The sequence below is a fragment of the Pagrus major genome, chromosome 4 (assembly GCF_040436345.1).
Source record: "Pagrus major chromosome 4, Pma_NU_1.0".
Taxonomy (NCBI): domain Eukaryota; kingdom Metazoa; phylum Chordata; class Actinopteri; order Spariformes; family Sparidae; genus Pagrus; species Pagrus major.
In genome coordinates this window covers 16,619,612-16,641,870 of record NC_133218.1, presented here as the reverse complement: position 1 = coordinate 16,641,870, position 22,259 = coordinate 16,619,612, and the positions used below count along the sequence as shown (strand labels likewise).

General features: G+C 39.5%; 1 protein-coding gene across 3 annotated transcripts in view; it reads left to right on the top strand.

The window, feature by feature from the left end:
* The window catches only part of LOC140994560 (C-myc promoter-binding protein-like), a 78,132-nt gene that overhangs the window by 10,320 nt on the left and 45,553 nt on the right, over positions 1–22,259 (top strand). For all 3 annotated transcript variants that reach the window (XM_073464259.1, XM_073464256.1, XM_073464257.1), the window contains exons 2-5: positions 7,655–7,985; positions 11,896–12,142; positions 15,590–15,659; positions 18,823–18,992. In XM_073464259.1, coding sequence (XP_073320360.1) covers positions 7,675–7,985; positions 11,896–12,142; positions 15,590–15,659; positions 18,823–18,992 — 798 coding nt within the window. In that variant the 5' untranslated portion in view covers positions 7,655–7,674. The remainder of the gene's footprint in view (positions 1–7,654; positions 7,986–11,895; positions 12,143–15,589; positions 15,660–18,822; positions 18,993–22,259) is intronic.

Genomic DNA, 22,259 nt, shown 5'->3' with positions numbered 1-22,259 from the left:
TAATGTAAACTGGTTGTTGTAAGTCTTCTACTCTTGCAGAAAGAAAATGGATCTCATGATTTATAACTCCTTCATCCAAAGTGTTCGTGATGCTCCCTGTTTAAAACTTCTTTCATTTAAGTTATACACCTATCAATCCATTTTCTTTTTAACACAGACTGGTTGAAGGAATACAGTTACAGTTACACAGTTATCCCTCTGTGTCACAGTGACGGACCAAGAAAAATGCACTTATGCAAGAATGCAAACACGAGACAACCTCATGAACAAATAGTCACACTAATTAAAAAATACAGCAATCTAATGCAACTGTATCAAGTCACACACACATTCACTCCTGTAAGAGCAACTAAAGTGCACGTTCAATAATAGTGGTGGTATTTAAAAAAAATTAACAGTGATACAAGGAAGAACATGGTTATCTGCCAAAAGAGCTGGCAGTAGATAGCTTTTCTTTTTGCAGTACCAACAATTAACGTTTGTCATACTCTCAAGCTTGTTGCTCATTCCTCTGTGGATATTTAGCTTCCTTTTATGTCTGTGTTTTTAATTCTTTTGATTGTTGTTTTTTTAGGTGTGAGTAAAGAGGATGAAGCTCTGTCAGGATCAGCAGTTACTCCGGTAACGTTGAACAGCTTGAGTTGCGTTTCTCTTGGCCTTTGGTTGAATAAGTTAAATAACGAGTCAAGTGTCAGATTACACTTTTACATGGAAAGATTCCAAACTTTTTATTCTTATTTCTCACAGAGGTCATGTTTCCTAAAAACAATGTTACATGACCTGATGCTGAAAGGCAAGAGAGCCAAACACCCACCCCTCTGGGCTAACTAGAAGCAGATGCTTGGCTAGTGAGGCTTCCTACTGGCTCGTGTTTATATTCTTGAGCACATTCCTTTTCACCTCCTCCACGTGTCTGCCCTGCTGTGGCTGTCTCTGTGCAGGATGTCTTTACAGCTGGAGCCGAGAGCAGCGACTGGGCCATTGGAGACTCAAACGAGAGTCCCTTTGGTGCGTTTCATTGGCCCCCGGTTCTCGTGAACTCGTGACAGCTGGAAATCGTTCCCTTGTCACGTTGGCTTAAACAAAACCCTTGTGGAAGCGACTGAAGGCCTGTTGGGTCTGGACATCTTATCGAACTCCTCCCTGAGCTCCTGCTGTGGTTACAAGTCAGTGAGTTTGGGCTGGGAAGCTTTGTCTATGGCTCTGGCACCAAGACCTTCATGTGGCCGAGTTTAAAGTTTCTGGGCCTGTGGAGCTTTCCCATCAAGTCTGCTTCTCTACCCTGTGTGATTACTGGAGAGTATCATACAGAGCCCAGATAATCTGTGCATCCAGCTATGACATTTATATAACTTTATTCAAGTTAACCACATCATTTAATGTACTCTGCATTCAAATGCTGATTTCAGCTTTACAATATAGTCTGCAAAGTCTTGGAGAAAACCATGTCTAAAGGCATTTGTGCTGAATGAGCCCAGGTCCTAAATGATTCAGAAACACATAAATATTATCTGTAGTGCCCCAGGACCACTGTGAAGGGCTCCAGTGACCTTTTTTAAAGAGGCTTGTGGTCTGAGTACATCCTCTCTTAAATGTTCACAACTTTTATGTTGGGAGGAATCTTTGGGCGTTTACCTCAAGTTCAAGTCAAGCTTTCCCTTCCAGGTCAGTCTGCCAGGGGAGAAGTAGGGCAGCCAGCGAGTTAAGATATTTGGATTAGACCACTTAAGCTGTGGAGCAGGTTTTTATTCTTATGTGTCAGGCACTGTGTGAGTCACAGCTCTGCATCTTTTGGATGCAGTTCCTGGGAGGGAATCCAATAATGATCTGAGCATGGAAATCCATGGACTAGATATATAATAGATGGGCTTTTCTCACTGTTATGCCTTCTCAGCACTTTGTGTAGTGTTGTCACGCTGCTTGAATTGTTAACTACAATACAGTATTGATGATCGATATCATTTTCAGTATCACAGGGAAAATTGACATTGAAGGTATAAAAGTTTAGATTTTAGGCTGTAACATTAACATTAAATATTATCCTCCCGAAAAGTTGGTAGGCTGGTGGCCAAGCAGGGTTGGTTGGAGAACCAGCTTGTCACTCAAATGTGAACTGCTGGTTCACCTGAAAGGTCAGTCCACCTTAAGAAAGCCTGGGTCAAATTTGTCGCTAACTGCATGGCTCAGCCCACTCACTTTAATCAGCAGGTGGAAAGAAAGACATGGCTTGGTTTAAGTCTTTAGGTTGTAGCATTTATTCACCAACAAACAGCCTCAACTGTACACATAACTGTAAAACTGAAAATAGTTTTCTTCTTGTATAACACATTTTAGTTTAATAAACATCTTAAAAATACGTAAAAAAAAAAAAAAGAAAAATTCCATGATGCTTCGGCTCAGGCAGTTGGTTATTTAATAAACTGGCGGAAATCCTGCCACTGTCTGAGAAGAGACAGCCTGTGTATTGATCTTGCAGAAATGAGTATTGAAACCGCTTCAAATATTCAGAATCGATTTGTATTGAAAAAGCCGTATTTTTGAAAACACTACTTCAGCTTCTGGAAAAAGAAACGTTAGCTAATTCGCTGTGTTGATTTCCTCTATTCTTGTATGTAGGGCAGGGAGAGGGAGCAGTTTGAAGACAATAGAGGTGGTTTGATTTCAGTGGGAGTATATGTAACATATATATAAATGTAATCGTTATGTAATGTGTGCCACAGTGCTGCTGCTTTGGTTTGTGTTGTATTTATAGCAGGCTGACAGCATGACGAGGATGAGTATCATTCTTTGGTTGGTCATGTGGCTCCGTGGTCAGTCTGTCGGTGAGGTGACACTGCAGAGCTCTCCACTGCTTTGCATCCATGGGACTGAAATAAATCAGGTCAACATCTATCTTTTGTTACAGTTTTGTTATAACTGAGGAGTAGCTTACTGTTTCTTACTGTGGGCTCCATAAAATAATACCCAAGTCTGTTTTGTGTTGAGTCTCGTGCAAAATCCTACTGGGTCAATAAAGCATCAGTTATTTGGTCGACACCCTGTGTAATTTCCCCTCGTGCTTCAATATACATTGCATATAATACTGTAGTTAAATTTTAGTACGTCCAACATATGCTTTGAATATGTTTTAATGAAGAACAGTTGAATTTAGATTTGGTGAATAGTTTTATGTCCTGCACTCGACAAAACCACACATGTTGACCACGTTAAGTTTTGGCCTTTCATCGTGCCTGTGAAATACAGGAATGTGACCCCAGGACCTTGTGCTGGCACACACACTCACATAAAGAACTTCATCAATGTCTCGCCTCTTGTTCAGGCTGTCGGTCAGCCTGTCAGCCCTCACACATGCTCACATGCAGGCTTTATTGGAGAGAGTGTTGTGAGCACGTGTGGAAGTGCAATAGATTCCTGTTTCTTGTCCCCCACTATAAACTTCTAGGGCTGTACCAAATAATTTGAAGATTAATTCAAAACGTTTACATTTAGAATTTGTAACCAGCACTAAATGCTGCACCGCTTTTTTGCACGTCTATTCTACCATTCTGGAGAAAGTTGGTTGATTGTTGAGTCTCATTCCCAGATCCTCAAATTACTACGCAGACTCGGACCGAGCCAGGAATGAGACTCAACAATCAACTATCTTTTTCCCCAGAATCACTCACCTTTAATGGGGCGGTCTAGCAACAATCTAATGGCACCACGGATTACATATAACAGCAAAAAAAAGAATATTTGGGCTCTGACACTATTATAGTATATTTCTTGAGTCAATAGACAAGAAGAAAAATCTAATAATATATCTGCATTGTTGCTTGGCCCCGTGGCCGTCTATTAAATCTGATGAGTCACTTTTTCAAATTGAGAATTTTGTTTGAGGATTTTTGCTTTACTTTTTTGGTTGTAATCATAAAATATGATGACATACAAGAAAAAATGACATTCGATACTAGGATCATACTTGCGATTCATGATATCCTGATAATCATCAAGATGCGCTTAAAATTCCTAAAATGGCACAAAAAATATACTGGAATCACTACCTTACATTTTGTTGAGAAACAAATAGCCTGTTGTTATTGCATCACATACTGTATGCAACACAAATCTTTTTTCTAGTGAACATCCCATTTAGAATAATTCAGGAAATCAGTATAGGACTATACGTTATCAAGCTTGACAAAATCTTTTATCGTCCCACCCTTATTTGATTGAGCCATGAGCTTTTCCCACGTATCATTTCCTACTTCACTTGTGCTGTTGTTTTTCCTGCCCCAGCTATTGTATCACTCCACCAAAAGAGCGGAAGACATTAACAGATTTTTGGATCAGGGTTACCACTTGCACCAGTTTCATTTTGATATAAGAGAGAACCCTCTTTCATATTTTGTGTATTTTGTGTGGTGACCAAGTACACATTCCTGAAAGAGAAGTGAGCACGTGTCCCATATCCTGTCCTCTGGGTGTTACACCAATGTGTTGTAATGCGAGTGTCCCAGGAACGTTTATGAGTCTGCTCTGTGTGTTGGACAGGAAGTTGAACGTAGACTGTGGTCCAGGACTCAGGATGCTGTGCAGATGTGTGGCTCTTAGATCTCCTGTGGTCACTCTCAGTTATCCCCCAGCTGAACTGAAGGAGCGCTGCCAGTATTTAGTATTCAGTATTAGGCTTGAATGTCCTTGTGCCATGTTAGGAATAGAGGGACCAAAGGTCCACCCAACTCTCCACACTCTGTTGCCTTATCAGGGCTGACCAGACATCACTTGGCACAGAAAATTAGTGAACTGTGACTGTCTTCTCATCAGCTGTTCACAGGGAGGAAGTGATGAGGTGAAATGTGTTTGTAATTTGAGAGCAAGGGCCAGAACACAGTGTACCAGCGTTTTCTCGCCATCTGTCAATAGCTGGAAGTGAAAACCAAAGACTGAAACATAAATTTGCTCATTGTCGGGACATAAGCTTGGCTCATTGAGCCTGCAGAGATTACTTTATTGTACCAATGAATACCCAGCTTTAATTAGATGTATGTAAACAAGCCCTTTGCTCTTCCAAATGTCGTGTGATCTATAGACAGAACCACTCATTAGACTGTAAAAAGGCATATAGAAACAAAACAGGAGTTTCAGTCTGTATGATTTTATATACTGAAGATAGCTGTTGTTATATTTATGTTTCTAGACAGTCGGCACAGCAACATGTGTCACAAGGACACTGACATGAAATGATTACGACTACGGCTGATCAAAGACAAAGACCAAAAATCACAATGTGCAGATGGAGGAGCTTCCCTGGTAGAGGTCAGAATCAAGAAAGATTTGGTCACTTTTTGTATTTGCAGTGGCAGCTAAGGTCTTGTTAGCATAGCATCACACAGATTGGAGTTGGCAACTTTTTTACCTTGCCCCTGAGCCAACACATGCACTAGCTAACACACCCTGCTAATTAAACCTCTCCTCCCACACCCTCTTACAGCATATGGTTGGAATCACAGACCTTGTCCACTTGAATTTGGAATTAAATTGAGCAGAAAGTCTCGGATTACAAAATCTGCTAGAAATGGTCACTGACTGTGACACCATCTTGGGAACATTTTTAAAGAAATAAAACAGCTTTCACATCCTTCATATGTCATCTGTGTTAAATGACGTTGTATATGAGAGACGTGTTTAATTTGTGACCTGTTTCTTACGTCCAGTCTGTATACTTGCTGTGCAGTTGCACTTTTCTCACACCTCCTGATTTCAGCTGTCATGAACCCAAATGTGTTCTTGTGTTTTTTCATGACTGACCAGGAGAAGAGCAAAGGTACCGGCAGGGGTGAAGTTTCATTTGAGCCAACAGAGACAAACTCGTATCCAGGAGGCTTGAGTGTCAAGAGGTTGAGTGATGAATCTGGTCACTGAGGCAGACTGAGACTTTACACCACCACACCCAGAGGCTGCTAAAGAAAAAAAAGTCCACTGTAAAACAAAACTGGCTTACAGTATTTCTTTGTTCTTCTGCACTTCAGCATTTTGTTAGACCTTTATGCAAAATGTAGATCTGCTTTGTCAAAGTATTATGTGCATAACTGCTCTTTAGCCACACACTGTCACATCAAGGTTAGGGCTCAAGGCAATAATGTCTGTAGACTGAAAACATAATTTAGGATACAGTAGGAAGGAGGACAATTAATATATTTCATCATGTTCAGTTTTCCATCAAGTTGTCAAATAGAATATACATATGTTCATTTTGCGTCACTGTAGACAATGTTTTTGGCTTCATACTCTTGGAGTGAAAACTTTTTTTGATCAGTAAGAAAGTGAACACTGCCTGAAGCTGTACAAAAGCTGGAGGCTCTCTTCATTTATGTGACATATAGTGTAGTGAGAGTATAGTAGTATAGAGTTAGTTGATATTTATTATTATTACACAGTTCAATCCAGTTGTGTCACAATGGAACCAAATCCACATAAAATCAAATCAAGGAGATTTAAAAGTGTCTTTTTTAAAGAAGGCAGCAACTCAAATTTAACACATTTAACACACATTTTATGGCAAAGCCTCAAGAAGCTGCTCTTGAGATATGCTATTGTTTCTCCTTTCGCCATTATTTTTGTTCTTCATTGTGTCTTTGGTCTAAAATGTTAGTCGTATTGTAGACTCTGACCTCAGTGCACCCAACTCCTCTGTGATCATGACACAGCAAACAATCGGTGGTCAATTGGAACGCTACTTTAAAGAAACAGTGATCTTTAAGATTCACTGGCTGTCCTCAGAGGGTGAAAGTGTTTCCAGAGTCTCCCTCTGTTTCAGAAACAGAAAACAGATGATGATGGCAGTCAAACAACATAATTCACTGAAAGCAGCTTTTGATTCGTTGCATTTTACTGAGGGTGACCTAGTCATTGACAAATGTCCTGTGTGTATTATTTTCTACTTTAAGGTGACATCTTGGGGGTTTTCTGTAGTGCTAACCCATGACAGTTTACCTTTTTGTCTGTGCTTCTTCAGAAAGTGTAGATGATGTTGTGCAGTCAGGACATGCCCTTCACAGGATAGATTAAAGAAACTGATATTTGGCTTTTTATCATCTTGCTAATAGGCTCCATGATATCACAAGGCTTCTAATCAGTGGGTTTTTATGTGGGACCAGCCTGTAATTGAGGCAGAATGTCAAGTGTAAAGAAACACCTCACTGCTCCCTCTTTAAAATGCATATTCAGGTCTGTGAAGTCAGCCAGGCTTTAAATGTGCTCTTTCAGTTTTTAGAATTAGACCAAGGTTCACAACTCTGAAAACTAACAATGTTCTGTTCTCGGCAGAGTGTTTTGTGTCCTTGAGCCAGGACGCTGAACCTTTAGCTGGTCATGTGAACTAAAGTCAATCTGATCAAAGACCATCAGCTAACTGCCTAAACTGTAAAGGGCTGCCTAACACCTAATTGTAGCCCCTCTCTTCCTCACATTTTTACCCTCTCTTCTCATTTGCCCTTCTACTGGCCTCCACTAGTAAGATTTATGACTGAGATTTTTTATTTTACAGCTATAGCAAGGACACAAGAACCGTCTGTACCTGCTACCACAATGAAAATCAATCTCTCCTCTCTGTCTATCTCTCCCTCTCTGTTTCTCTATGTCTCTCTTCCTCTCTTCCTCTGTGACTGTGCAGGCAGTTGGCGGGGATGGGAGATGATGGAGGACAAAGGCCCTCGTGTAGCCGACTACTTTGTGGTGGCCGGTCTGACGGACCCGTCCAAGCCGTTGGACCAGGAGATCCACTTTGATGATGTCTGCCACAAGATGGCAAAGCCAAAGGCGCCCATCACTGATGTGGCGGTGGTGATCCGCTCAATGGGCGAGGAGGTGCCGCCAGGGTTCACTTGCATAGAGGAAACACCAACTGGCCATTCGGCTGATCTGAACAATGGTGGCCTCATGGCGCCCCAGATCTTCTTGTGCTACAGGCGAGGTCGCGACAAGCCACCACTTACTGACCTGGGGTAAGTTCCAAACAAGTCACTATCTTTTGTTTTTGGATTGTTTTTTTTGTGTTCAAACAAGGCAACAAAACATGGCTAAGAGTCTACAGCCATGCTAATGTTTCACAATGGCAATGCTTACATGCTGATGTTTAACAGCTAAAAGGAGCCAGCTGAGGGGGTTCGGCTTCTAATTAGGATGCCTCCTGGGTGTCTCCCTTTTGGAGGTTTTATTGGGCACGTGAACTGGGAGGAAATCCCGGGGCTAACCCACATACCTCATCTGCCATGGGAACACCTCAGATCCCTGTCTGTAACACCCTGCTTAGCCTGCTGCCACCCTTACCTGACACCGTAGAACTGGAAGAAAATGGATGGATATTTAACCATAGGAAAAGACCTGTACATGATCGATAAAAAGTATTCCTGCAGTATGATGTAAATCTTAGCCATGTCACTGGCCTGCAGCCCCAACTCAGTTGTAGCCCCTAATTGACTCAAACCAAGGCTATGTAGCTAAATTGTAAAGAACAAATGATATCTGCCCAACCGTCAGTACGTGAATGACGAGAATTTTTCACAGTGCTTTTAATAATCTAAAATATAATCCCAGTTCGCTTAGAATTCTGTGTGAGTTTCAGTGTGAAATTTATGATGAGAAATAAACTGTAGTTGCCTAATAAAAAAATAAGTGTAAAAGTTTTCTTCTTTGTCCCTATATCTTCATGGTTACATTGTAAAACCAGTTCTGGACAGCTGCACTGTAGAAAAGCGTTGGCACTGGTATTGCATTGTGATCACAAAAATCTAGACGAAGAATTTATTTGTTCTCATAGTTACTAATGCAGCTCTTAATCTGTATAATCACAAAGTAAGTCTGGATACTTGGCTGACAGTCATGATGGTATTACAATAAAGGCACTTGTACGGAAAGCTGGCAAGCTTTTACTATTTGGGGAAGAAAATTGGTATTCTGAAACAAAGGTGCATATAGGCTGACAGAGACACATTTTTGAATTGACCTTGAGTTGCAGTCGCTGATTCTGCTTCATCTACAGTAGAATATATTATGATAATGTGGTTGATGGAAACATACACTGACTCGATTTTTATTTTGTTGAAATTGCAAAAATTCACTTTAAACGTATGACGTTTCCTGCTACATTGACTTTTCTAGACTTCTTTTCTAAACTGAAATGAATCACTGTAATGAAGTGCACAGTCTGAGCTTCCTAATCCAAACAGCCATATTATTTATATATTGCAACATGTTGCTGTATCAATTATTTGTCTTATTCATAGTAATGATCTGCTGCTGCTTGTGGATGCTGTTTCTATAACTGGGCTCAGCTTTCTACTTACTATAACACTCTGCCCTGCGGTTCCTTGCAATTGTGAGTGAGGAGTACAGTTCCTATCCAAAAAATTCTACACCATATCATGTCTGTTCTAAAAAGCTGAGGGCTCTGACTTCAAAAAGTGCTCTGCTATGCCTAAAAATTCCTCCTGTGTAGCAGTTTTCCACAACAACCACTTTCTGTCTGCCTTGCAGCCGTTCACCATTGTGATTTTTGCAACAGTGGTGGACTAGTGTGAGGCAGCACTGTGTTACAGGTGTCCTCCTCAGCAACATCCTTTGAACTGGAGGAATTCAATACTGTTTGTTCAGTGCTCTCACACCTCTGGCTGACAGAGGCAGGTGGTGACAATGCTAAGGAGGCTCATACTGGCCTCTGACACTACAGAGTGCAGTGCTTATCAGGCCCTGCTCAGACAGTATCAGCAGCTTTGTGTGCTGATAGCTCAGAGGGGCTGCACTTCCCAGACATTGGTCGAACTAATGGGAAGCTGACGTGTGTGTTTGTTTCTGTGTGTGTGTGTGTGTGTGGCTATCATTTATGTCCATTTTACTTCTGATAGTGAATTGTTGCTTAGACTGCAGAGGGAATAATTAGTATTAACTGTTGCCAGCAGCCATATTAATATCAATTTGACTTCAATAATGAAGAATGGAAATTAATATGAAGAGCATTAGCACCTTCCAGGATTCCACCAGGAAAACTGGTCAGCAGAGGCAGAAATCCTCCCAAACACCCAAACAGCCAAACAGTAGCCACACTCAGTAAATATATGACATTTTCTGTGTGAAATAGCACTTCTGTGCCCTTGTTTTATTTCACAAGTCTTTTTGTGTTTTATTATGTTTGAAGTGGTAATCATGGTCCAATCTAGCAAACACAAACGCAGGTTAAGGAAGAATGTCAACTGCATTGGTCTGATGGCAGGGATTGCATCGACAAAATTTGGTCTGGCCTGACAGCAGAGAAAGTGTTGTGAGCAGGGCAGAATCGCCACAATAATGAGCACGAAAAAACAGACATAATAAAAAGTCCCACAGCTGGCCACTTTAAATTCTGTTCTCAGCTCTCATATAGTTCCACAAAATGCCTGTTGAGTTCCACTTGAAACCATAATGGAGGACAAGTGCATAATGGAAGCACAAGGAGGGATGGTTAATATTGCTGCTACTGTTCTGAACCTCTGAGTACTCGTCCTCTAAGTGCTTTGTGTGAGTCTCCTCTTGGGCCTAATTATTATGCTGTACTGGGTTAATATGTTTTGACTGACTGTACTGTACATAAACCTACATTCATATACTGTATGATGACTGTTGAATATTACAAATCACAATTTTGATTTGGTTTTAGGATCATAATTGAATTAAGTTGTCATTAAAACATCTTAATATGTGGTTAAATATATTGCTATTTTTGGCTTGGATTAAAAAAAAGAAGATTTTTAGGTATTAGATTTTTTTGGGGTGTGATAACCATTTCAGAAAATGGCATGGTTTCACGTTATCACGGTATAGTGCTTAATTATAAGTTCACAAAATATTATGTCCTGATGGACTTGAAACTTGATATAAACTTGAAATATACATTTTGAATAGCAATATATATGAATATGATACATTTCAATACTGTAGATAAGCAAATGTACATGGTATGATAACCATCAGTTTTTATGCCAAAGTATACCTTGGAAACGGTATACTGCTGCTACCCTCATCCCAAGACATCATTATGGTTAAATTATGATTTTTTTGATACAATTATATAAATACAACTCTTCAACACAATAATGTCTATTATAATTTTGAAAATAATTGTGCTCCAAAGCTTACATTCAGGCCAAGGCAAGCTCCAGTTTAAAAAAAAAAGCAGTCATACCAAAGAAAAACAAAGTGTTATTTTTCACTCAGTGATTACTTCACCACAAGCAGAGCTGCTTGTCAGTTTGGGTTTAAATGCAGTTTAAACCGGTTTAAATGCTCACTGTTTATGTGAGCTGAACGTGTTACCTGACATGGAATCTGGCATTTGCTGCCAAACTGTCATTCTTGTGACAGGAGGTATCATTACAATGAGTTGCAAAGAAACTAAAATGTTGACTTACAGTAAGTGAAACAGCGGAATCTGCAGGTTTTGTTTACTTGTAAGTTTCCATCAAAGACTTTTGCTCACAACAACTCAACAGAACTTCTAAGTGGAGACTTCTGTGGATGTTCCAAGGTTATTAAGTTTAGTGGTCTTGAGCTTGAAGATAAGGAGACTGTGCACTCTGACTGCCACTTTATAAGCTCATAGACCTGTCTCTCTGTCTCCTTTTTCATGAATCGCATCAATTCTGCTTTGCTGGTTATGAGGTGCAAAGCAGACATTAAGCTTATTCAACTCCATTCTGTCAGCCGCTGAAAACTGGGACAGATGCCCATTTTTAGACTTAAACGTGGAGCTCCACCTAATTGGCCCAATGAGATCATGACGGCGCATTGTGTTGATTAATTCTACATGGTAATCACACTAATAACTACACGCTGATGTGGAGTTGTGTTTGGCTGACTGCCGTGTTCTGCCTCCCCCCACAGCGTGCTGTATGAGTGGAAGGAGAGACTGAAGCAGGGCTGCCACCTCATTCAGACCACACCCTCCGGTCGTCCAGCCAACATCAGCGGCAATTCCTCCCAGCGCATCTATGTCACCTACCGCCGGGCGCCCGAGAGCCAGCCCCACACCGCCCTGGCCGTCACTGACATCTGCATCATCATCCCGAGCAAGGGAGAGACGCCACCACACACCTTCTGCAAGGTGGAGAAGAATCTCAACAGCAGCATGGTGAGAGAGACGCTGGTGTACTGAAAATTCTACACTACAAGCTTATTGTCATGACACTGCTTTTAAAATGTACTTTATACATTATGTTTGGTGAGGTGTTTCTTGGTCCAAAGTTGGGTCTTAGTTCCTGACACACAGTTGGCTGTTGGCCATTGTCAGTGAGCGTTCGTGGCTGTAGTTGGTGCGGTGTGTCCTGTACCGTTGGCACTGGACGCCCTTGTCAGCACCTTTTTGGCCCATTGAGCATGTAGAATCAGTGGCGGCTGGTCAGTGAGAGAAATCACTCTGATCAGTGCATGAAAAGAGAAAAAGAAAGGGAAAGCCTTGAGCCTGTTGTTGTGGTATCCACGATTTCACCTACTAAGTACCGTTTCTCTTCATTTGCAGACATCTTCTCAGTTAGAAGCAACTATATTAGTGAGATTGGTGTCAAAAAATGCTGCTTAATCATAACAATTGCTTGTGTATTGGCAGAGAGATATTTCCTGTCAGGCAGGTGCAGAACGTACAAGCTCGTAGGCCGTTGGCTGTAGTCTTTGTAGTGTGTTCAAGTGCATCTTGGAGACGTGAGGCTACGCAACAGTCGGCCTTTGTCGTAGCTAGTTCTTTGTGGTCAGTTTGGTGAGTCAGGTCCTTTAGTTTCTCAGTCAAAAATAAAGGGCTTCTACTAGGGTGGCCATTTTGCAAATACAATCAACAATCACACAGAGGAAAGATTTATTGAAGAAAGTGCGAAGAAACCAATTTCTTCACCCAGAGCAACAGGATGGATACACGTCATGCTGTGCAGACACTAGTGTTGTCAAAAATATTGAAATATTGATATATATTGATTCCGATATTTGAATTAGTTCTAATACTTGTTTTCTGCTGTATCAATAGACCAGTACTACCTGCGTTTTTTCACTCTCCTCTCTGACAGCAAGTTTATACATACACTGCTGTAGTACCCTTTCTCCAAAAGTACATTAACTGAAATGCCTGTTCTTACACACAGTACACAATCCTTGTCATATTAACCTTTAATGAAAATTATTATTTTTTTTACCTTCAACCTGTTGTCACTTTTATTGGACATTGATATTTTCTTAAGGTATTTTATTGAAGTTAGAAATCCTATTTTTGTGACAGCACTAGCAACATTGACAAGCTATATTTTTGTCCGCATATGGCAAACTTTCATAGCCCATACCCTTTCTGATGTAGTTGTTAAAGTAAATTCTTGAAAATGAAGGAAATGAGTAGAGGTTATAACTGAGGTAGAGGGTACAGATTGAGTATAAGTGGAGACCCCAAAAAATGTCAAATTCTTAAGTACAGAGTAACTTGAACATAACAAGGTATTGACATTCAAGGGTGGATGTTTGTTTTTTAGTCATGTCAGGACATTTTGAGTTCAGTAGACTTTGGTACTCATCCATTCAGAGCCTTCTCTGAAATTCAAAATGTCAAGATATTTTTTAGCCAGACTACTGAATCCTCAACTCCACTCCGATGCCTCACTTTTCTTAAATCCTTCTCCACACGTTTTAAAGGAGAGACTTAAATTGGTAATATGAGCTTTCGAAATACAGTAAGCAGTACGAGATGACATTGAGCCTTATTGCCATGAGTATGGATAAGCCTGACAAACACTGAAGGCTTTAGCTGCCATACTTTCTTTGGTTAAAGTTCAGCTGTTTGATTTCAAATGATGTAGTTGTGTTGGCAAAAAGGTCTAGTGAAGCCAATTAGAGCTTCTCTGTGTCTTTTGTGTTGAAACTTATTGTTGAGTTGTGAAGTACAGAAGATGAGGAAAAAGAATGAATCTCACCTGCTTTTTCTTTTTTCTCCTTAATTACAGTTTGTCAGTAGTTAGGAGAGAGGATTCAGCCCCTAGGCGAGACACTCAAATTGGTAGAGCATCCAATTATGGAAAATTGTGTAAAACCTTTCTCTACTGCCTGAGGAAGTTTATTAATGCTGCATGTGTTTATCCTGATCCAGTCTTGTTTCTTTTTGAAGAGGGAGGCAGAGTCCCTCGAGCTTTATGGCCTCTACTCGTGTGTTTGGTTTCCACCTCACCAAGTATTTGTGCTGTCGACAAATATTTCTGTCTATCCTCTGCCCTGTTGTATTTTCTATTTTACTTTTTTCTCTCTCTCTCTCCCACACACAAACACACATTAGGATACTGTAAAAGTCCTTGCTGTGTCAGCTTGGTCCCCATTTGCCATAGCATACTGTAGGAAAGGCTACCACAGTTTAGAAATGTTGTTTGATGTGTTTGGCTGCGCATGTGTCTTAAAATCTCTTAAAGCAGAGAGAAAGTGTGGCAGGAATTTCTTAGAGCTGGTATATAAATCTACAGAGACTTGCGATGCATGAAGGAGAAACTTAGGCACCAACAGTAGAATTGGGATTTAGCTACACTCATTTTTCAATCTGACTAATGTTGAAGTTGTGAAGATCATTTTTTAATATCTCAGCACAGCTCTGGGTGCATACTCTGTATCGAACTGCTGGTTTTTAAAGTTTTATTGCATTTTTCAGACAATCTTCCCCTCACATTGACTAAATGTCACAGACAACACAATGTGTTTATAGATGTATCATCACCTCTCTACATGCTAATGGTTTAATGACTAGATGCAAATGCCTGAGTGTGGCTGTAATAATAATATAGACTCCACTGTTATAGTGCTTTTGTGCCTTCGCAGACAAAGAGCTTTACAATTGCCTCTCGTTCACAATGGCTCAGGAGCAGCATCTAAATACTGCACATTCTGCAATCAAGTTAAAGAGACGGCATGAAGTTGTAAAACCATTGACACACGTGTTTAAACGTGGATCGGACATGCATCCCGCAGCAAAATTGATCCCAGCCTCTGTGATTTGCTAGTCGCGCTGTTTCAAATCGTGCTGTTTCAAAATGTGATTTCGATTTAAATTCAATTAGTCATTCAGCCCTACTGTGATCAACTAACTACTGCATCTGCGGCAGTTTTCAAGTCTGTAATGTTTTTCTAGAAGTTGCTTTTAGAAAATCCCCAGTGGTGTAAAGTATCCATAATTTGTAGCTGAAAACAGTCACTTTACACCTAGCTGATAATCTGTTTCCCTGACTTCTGGGTAAAAATTCCAAGTCTGTTGCTCCTCTGACCACACCCAGAATTTACTCAGTAAGGTGAGAACTTAAACCACTGAAGGCCAGCGAAAACACAATTTTCAGTTGGAGTGGGGTTATTCTTTAAATTGCCCTTTTAAAAACATTACGTTGACTTCTTAAACTTTAACTTCCTAAACACTGTGTTTTTATATTTTCATCAAACTGAGTTATAATTTCAGTTTTGAAAGGCAGTGACTAAACTACAAATTTGATGGAATTTTAGGTTTATGCATTTTGTGGCCTGAGTCACTCATAATGGACAACATGCTGATTTCTCCCATTTTTGATCTTGTTTTCAGTGGGGCTCCTCTGTCTACCTGTGTTATAAGAAGTCTGTGGCCAAAACCAACACAATAGCCTACAAAGCAGGTAAGCCTTCCTAATTCCTTAACTACCTGTGCACGCAGATCCAAATACGGATGTGGACCCCTTGATATTAAATGACCATGTTGTGAGGAAATACTTTTTAGATTTTGAAAGTAAGTTTTTGGTGTATGAATAATATATTTGACAAGTTGTAGTAAAAATTAAGTTAATTATGAAGTGCTAAATATTTATTGCATTGAAGTTACTGCCTGTTTCTCTATTTTCCAGCTGTGTGTTGTTGTAGAAAAGTAGACGAGGGTCTGCTGCAGAGTAAACTAGCTGCATGCGGACATTCTGCTACAGCTGTAACTTGTTGAAGCATGTTGATGCCTGAGATTAGAGTGATGAGATAGGCCTCTGCATGCCACTATTGTTCTAGTATGAAGTTAAAGGGTTTCAATGTTTGCTATCAATTTAATTGTAATATGAGTATAAAATATAATTGGCTTATTTTACATTTAATCCATCTGACTTTTCAGTGCGCTGACAGAGGATTGTCATTTAGTGATAACACTGTTGGCTCAGTGCTGCTGTGTTTGGCACAGCGTCAGATTGGCTGGCTGATTTTTTTGTTGTTCATGTCTTGAATATGCAGCAGACTGTGAATGGAGTGATTCTATCTGTTTCTCACTAACGCTTGAGATGATTCAGCTCACGGAAGTGAAGTTTATTTTCAACATTTCAGGCCAGGAATAATCCTGCACGCATCACGCTTTGAGCTTTGGAAACTGCCGTGTTTTGCAACATCTGACTTCATTTACAGACAAATGTGAGAGTTTGATTCTAAACTGAACAATCTCAGTTTGTTTTGTTGGTGGATACATGGTTTTCATTTTGGAATAAAATATTGTACATGTGTATATGTATATGTAGAGCCGTGCCTATACAACGCAGTGTTTACAATATAGTAGCCTAATCTTAAGGGATAAGAACTATCAGGAACCTCCTGAAATGATACTGTCAATTCTTAAAGTTGTATTAATTGATATATCTTATATTAACATTCACATATTTTATATAAACACATTGTAAAACGTATTCTATGATGTATCATGTTGTAAAATCAAATGACTACAGCACATGTAATGCAAAATGGGTCACTTGCACGTAATATTCCGTGACAATTATCACCAACTTTGCAGCTCAATGGAGCAGATTAGCTTCTTTTTAGCCCATTGTTTGGCTTTAACAGCACATTTGCAGTTCAGTGCTCTCATAATCTCTGTTTCCTTCGGCATTCGGCAGCTGATTCCAGCTGATAAACCATTCACTACCTGCCAAACACCACAGGGCAGACAGATAAAGTGAGCAGCTAGCTGGTGAAGAAGGTGGAACATCAAGCAGCTGATGAACCAGACATTTTTTGCATTCATCAGGCTTACACAAACATCTACTTGCCTGAAATATTAAGTATGTTTTTGCCTATATAATTAGAAGTATTCAGAGCAAAGCTTGCAGACATACTTCCAGAGTCTGTTGGTAAAGTAAAGCAACAAGTTGCCCCCTTTCTCAGGGAGCTATTCATGTCTGCATTTGTGAGTATACTGCATTCTGAAATCAGTGAAAGAACATCAGACATTATCTCTTGTCTGTTTGATCCATACAAAAGGCGAAGTTTTAAAAACAACATGAAGGGGTTACACTGGGGTTTATTTGCCAGACTATTTCTTGGCAAGATAAAATGTGATAATTAGTGAGCTTTAGAGGTGCTTTGTAGGTGGATTTTGATACCTTTGGACAGATTTCATCTTGTGTCAATGTTTCTCATCACTACCATATTTGTTTTAAATAGAGCCGCAACTAATTTAAGTTATTTTCATTGTTGATTATGTTCTTGATTGATTAGTTGTTGTCTATAAAATGTGAGAAAATGGTGGAAAAATTCGTTCAGGGTTTCTCAAAGCCCAAGATGACATCCTCAAATTTCTTGTTTTATCCACAACCCAAAGATATTCAGTTTATCCACATAGAGCAGTTAAGAAACTAAATATATTATTAATAATATAATATTATTCACATTTTAGAAGCTGGAATCAGAGAATTTTCTTACTTTTCTTGAAAAATTTCTCAAATCGGTTAATAGATGAACAAAATAGTTGGCATTTAATTTAAAGGGGGTCTATGTAACAATTTGAAGCAATTTACATGCATAAATCACTTTATTACTGACCATATGTGAGCAGATTGAAATGTAACATGAAAAATGAGAAGTTTCCTGACTCTCTCAGTTGCCTGTACAAGCCTGTTTAAGTTGTTTAATGCGGCTCAATGTGGATTTATTTGTGAAGGACTTGGTTTGGATTTTCCACGACAGTCCATAGGATCTGACTTTATACACGTTCTCAAATGCCTCATCTCAGTGCCTGTCTCCGCACTAGCTAAGGTTAGTTTAGAAATGAAGTCTGCTAACATATAGTCATGTGTCTAGATAGTTCCACAGAGCCCCTTTGATAGTTGACAACTAATCGATTAATCTTTGCAGCTCTACTTTTTTCCTTTATCTGGAGAGATTATAACAATTTATAATTAAAATGGGACAAACTGTCCCTGTTAAGCTGGCAAACAAGCCTTCATGACACAGCAGTTTTTGTTTATTTATTCCATCCGGAGGCTGTGCAGCTGCAGGTGTTTTCATGATGAAGAATTGTGTCAGATTATTTTTGTGACGTATTTAATGACAGAGCATCTTAAGAAACGCATTAACTGTGGAAAGAGGTTTAATATTCCCCCACAAATATGAATATACACTTTCAAATGTGTATTTACATTTTAGAAATGGACCTTTGTAGAACACTATAGACTTTTTCAGCCAAAGTTAGCTGCAGCACCGTGTTGAAAAGTGCACAAACTAAAATCACTACTTCATTGTCTCTTGTTTGTGTCCACTGACAGTGACTAATGATCCAGAGGCCTGATTACCGAGCACTAATTGCTTATTACAAAGCCATTCGTTTCTAGTGAAACACTGACCCAATAAAGTTGTACATTATCATTGGTGATTATAATACATTGAACTTATTTTGTTTCATTTTCAGCTGAGTGGAAAGGCAGTTTTGCATCTACATTAGCTGTTAATTGATATTCACAGGGGGTTTGGTTCCACCTAGCAGCTCTTGTAATTGAGTTCTCAGTTTGTTTATTTTGTGTTTTTTTTCCCCCCTGTTAGGTTTGTTCAGCAGATATCCAGAGGAGGACTATGAGTCATTCCCTCTGCCAGAATCTGTCCCTCTCTTCTGCCTTCCCATGGGGGCCACAATTGAGTGCTGGCCAGCAAACACCAAATACTCCCTCCCTGTTTTTTCCACCTTTGTCCTCACCGGAGCCTCTGGAGAAAAGGTAAAATGGCTGAATGGATAGATTAACTCTTCCACTTTCTTTCTTTTAATCTTATCCAGACAACTAACAAAACACCTCAGTAGCAGCATCAGATATAAGAGGATGCCAGTGACTGTTAGACCTCATCAACACATACTAACTGCCATCTAAACAGCTGACACAACCACGGAGTAACACACTATAGTGGGTCATGAGAAAACCACAATGCTTAGCATGCCAGGAGGAAAAGTGGGGCAGGCATGCATGGTGCCTTTGTCAGGTGAAAACATTGTAACTCCACAACTTGCGTCTCTTTTTTTAGCCTATTGGCTGAAAATAGTAGTAGATAAAACACAAAGATCAGAGTGAATAAATATTTAATGTATTGACTCTTGAGACAACACTCACACACTCACTCACATAAAGTTACACACAAACAACCGGGTTTACTTGAACACTAGTGTCCTTGTTACCATTTTCTGGTTTCATAGACCTTGATAAGCTTTTTGCTGCAGCTGTCTTTACCATATTTCATGCAATCAGAATATAATATAAACGATGTAATGATGGTCTACTTGATCAAGTGAAAGTAAGTCTTTCACCAGTAATGGGGGGAGAAATTGATTATTTTCCTCGTTCTCCATTATTGCTAAGATGGATTTATTATTTCAGTTTTGATTATTTATTCTCATATCTATTTAATTAATTAGATAATGTTTGTTTGCATATTGTAACATATCTGAACACTTGTGATACAAAAAACTTTCTGAATGTAAATTATCAACTGGGGAAGTTTCATGGTTCCTCTGTAGGGTCTCTCCTTAAAACAGCTTTTGATTGTACATCAGATTAGTCATAATACACTAGACCAATCAACATGCAACAGCATGTCACACACTCACTTAAAACATATCATTCTGCAGATCATTTCAGAGTCCTGACATCAAAAGTCACAAACATCACATTTTCTGACAATCTACCCTAGACAGTCTGTCCATTGTGTATCAGCATGTATAAAGCACCTTCAGGGCCTATTAAATTTCCAGTCATTACCCATTATCCACCACGTTTGATTGATTGAAGCAGCTTAGATCAGTCTGGGAAGTGATCCTTTTTTTTCAGTACTCTGTAACTGTGCTGAAATGTATTTCTGTTTATGATTTATTCTAATTTGTCTTCACATTGTGGTTTGTTAGATATGATTCTGGAAAAATACTTTACATATTATACCCCCAATCTGTACAACTATAAAGGATGCATATGTGCATATTTGTCCAAATTACAGTTGTGTATAGTGACTTATGTGCAGCCTGGAGAAGCACACTTCCAGCTTAGGCACCGCATATACGAACAAACAGACATGCACACATAGTGTTGGTTTTCAAATCTAAACACAAGCCCTTCTCCGCTGTGATGGTTTGTGGGTTTAGAAAGAGGTCCAGTTAGGATGAGAATCGTGTTGACACATATTAGTGAATTATGTGGTGAAACACAATCATGATTGAAAACAAATAACAACCAAAGCGTACTGATGTTTAGATAGCAGTGGCTCTGCTCAACAAGGCCAGTTAGGGGTCAGCAGTGATATCTGGTGCCAAACCCTCTGCGGTCTGCTGCTGAGTCAAGTTTGTATGTGAACAGGCCTGTGTGTGTGTGTGTTTGCATGCAAGTTTGGAAGGCCTGCTGTAACACATGCAGGGGGATGTTTGGTGAGGACAGGGTGTACGCTGACTTGTGTTTTACTGGCCAAGGTCAGAGGGAGACTCAGCAGGACTCTGGCAGTCTGCAGACCCTGTGTTTAACTGAGGACTCACCTGATGACCATGTGTACACACACATTACATTTTCATATATATATATTGTTGGTTTAATATTACTGATGCATAACATGTAATTAGTATTGAACTGTTGCAGATGATCTAAATGTATCAAATTTCACCCACTTTATAGACTGTTGGACAGTTTAATTTATAGTAGGGCATCATATTTTAGAAACTGATCATGTTTTGTTAAAAAAATAAGAATATGCAAAGTAATAATTAAATATAGATGTCAGATAAATATAAGCACTATATTTTCCTCTGAAATGTAGTTTAGTAGAAGTATAAAGTAGCAGAAAATGGAAATACTCCAATAAAACTCTAAAACTCTACTTAAGTACTATACTTTAAGGTGCTATATGTAAGAACTGGTCACCTGTTGAATTCATACTCCAAACAATAGGGGTAGCACCAGGGTGGCTAACTGTATTCTCTTTATGACTGAAGCTACTGTTAGCTAGTTAGCTTAGTTAGCCGTGCAGCTAGCTAGCTAACATTTTTACACCACTAGCACAGGACCTATTGACCGCTGGGAGAAAGAGGTTTTCAGGCCTGGGCTAGCTGGTTAGCATGCTAACATCTGTACATATCTCTACAATGCAATACCTAGACATCTTTGACGTAATGTCAAACTGTTATTTCTTTACATTCTGTTGATAATTGTAGTTAATTTTAGAATGTTTAAAACTAAAATCTTTACATATTGCACTTAAGTAGTTGTGCTCTTCACTGATCTAATATCTTCATTATTTGAAATTAAACTCAACTCAAACATGAACTCTTGCTGTACCCTAATCCTAAACTATCCCAGATTCTAAATTTGAAACATCAGTATGGTAGCTGATTAAAACGTGCCTGTTCAGAATTGGGTGATTGCTTGGCCTCTGGTGTTGCTGTTTGCAGCTCTCTCAATATCATCGACCTGCAGAGCCAGGGAGCGCTCCCACAGTTCTACTCTCACCATTTTAGGTGTACATGTGCACCACTAGGACCATGTCTCTCACTTGCAGCTTTCCTGAGAACTGCTCATCCAAACATCTTTACACTCGACACTGCACTTCCTGAGCCCTCAGCAATACACCTGCCAGGTGTGAAGTGGATAGGATGAACAGCTCAAGAGAAAATCAAAGGACAGACAGACAGACAGAGATTATTTTTAGTTAGATAATGCTAAACTAAAGAAGTTAGAAGTTTGTTTTATTTTATGGTGTTATATACAGGTTGTGTATGACAGAAAACAAACTCGTGTTTGATAACTGTGGATAGGTTAAATATATTTACCTTGAATAAGCAGCAACACAGCAGTTTTGTCTTTTAAATATGCAGGTCTGATTGTCATTCATCTCCATATTTATAGAATGGAAATACAATGCTGTTCAACAAATAAGGCTAGTTTCTGAACATAACACAAACACACAGACACACAGGCATCCTCAGTTCAGCCATCAGCAAACAAAGACATGGGCCA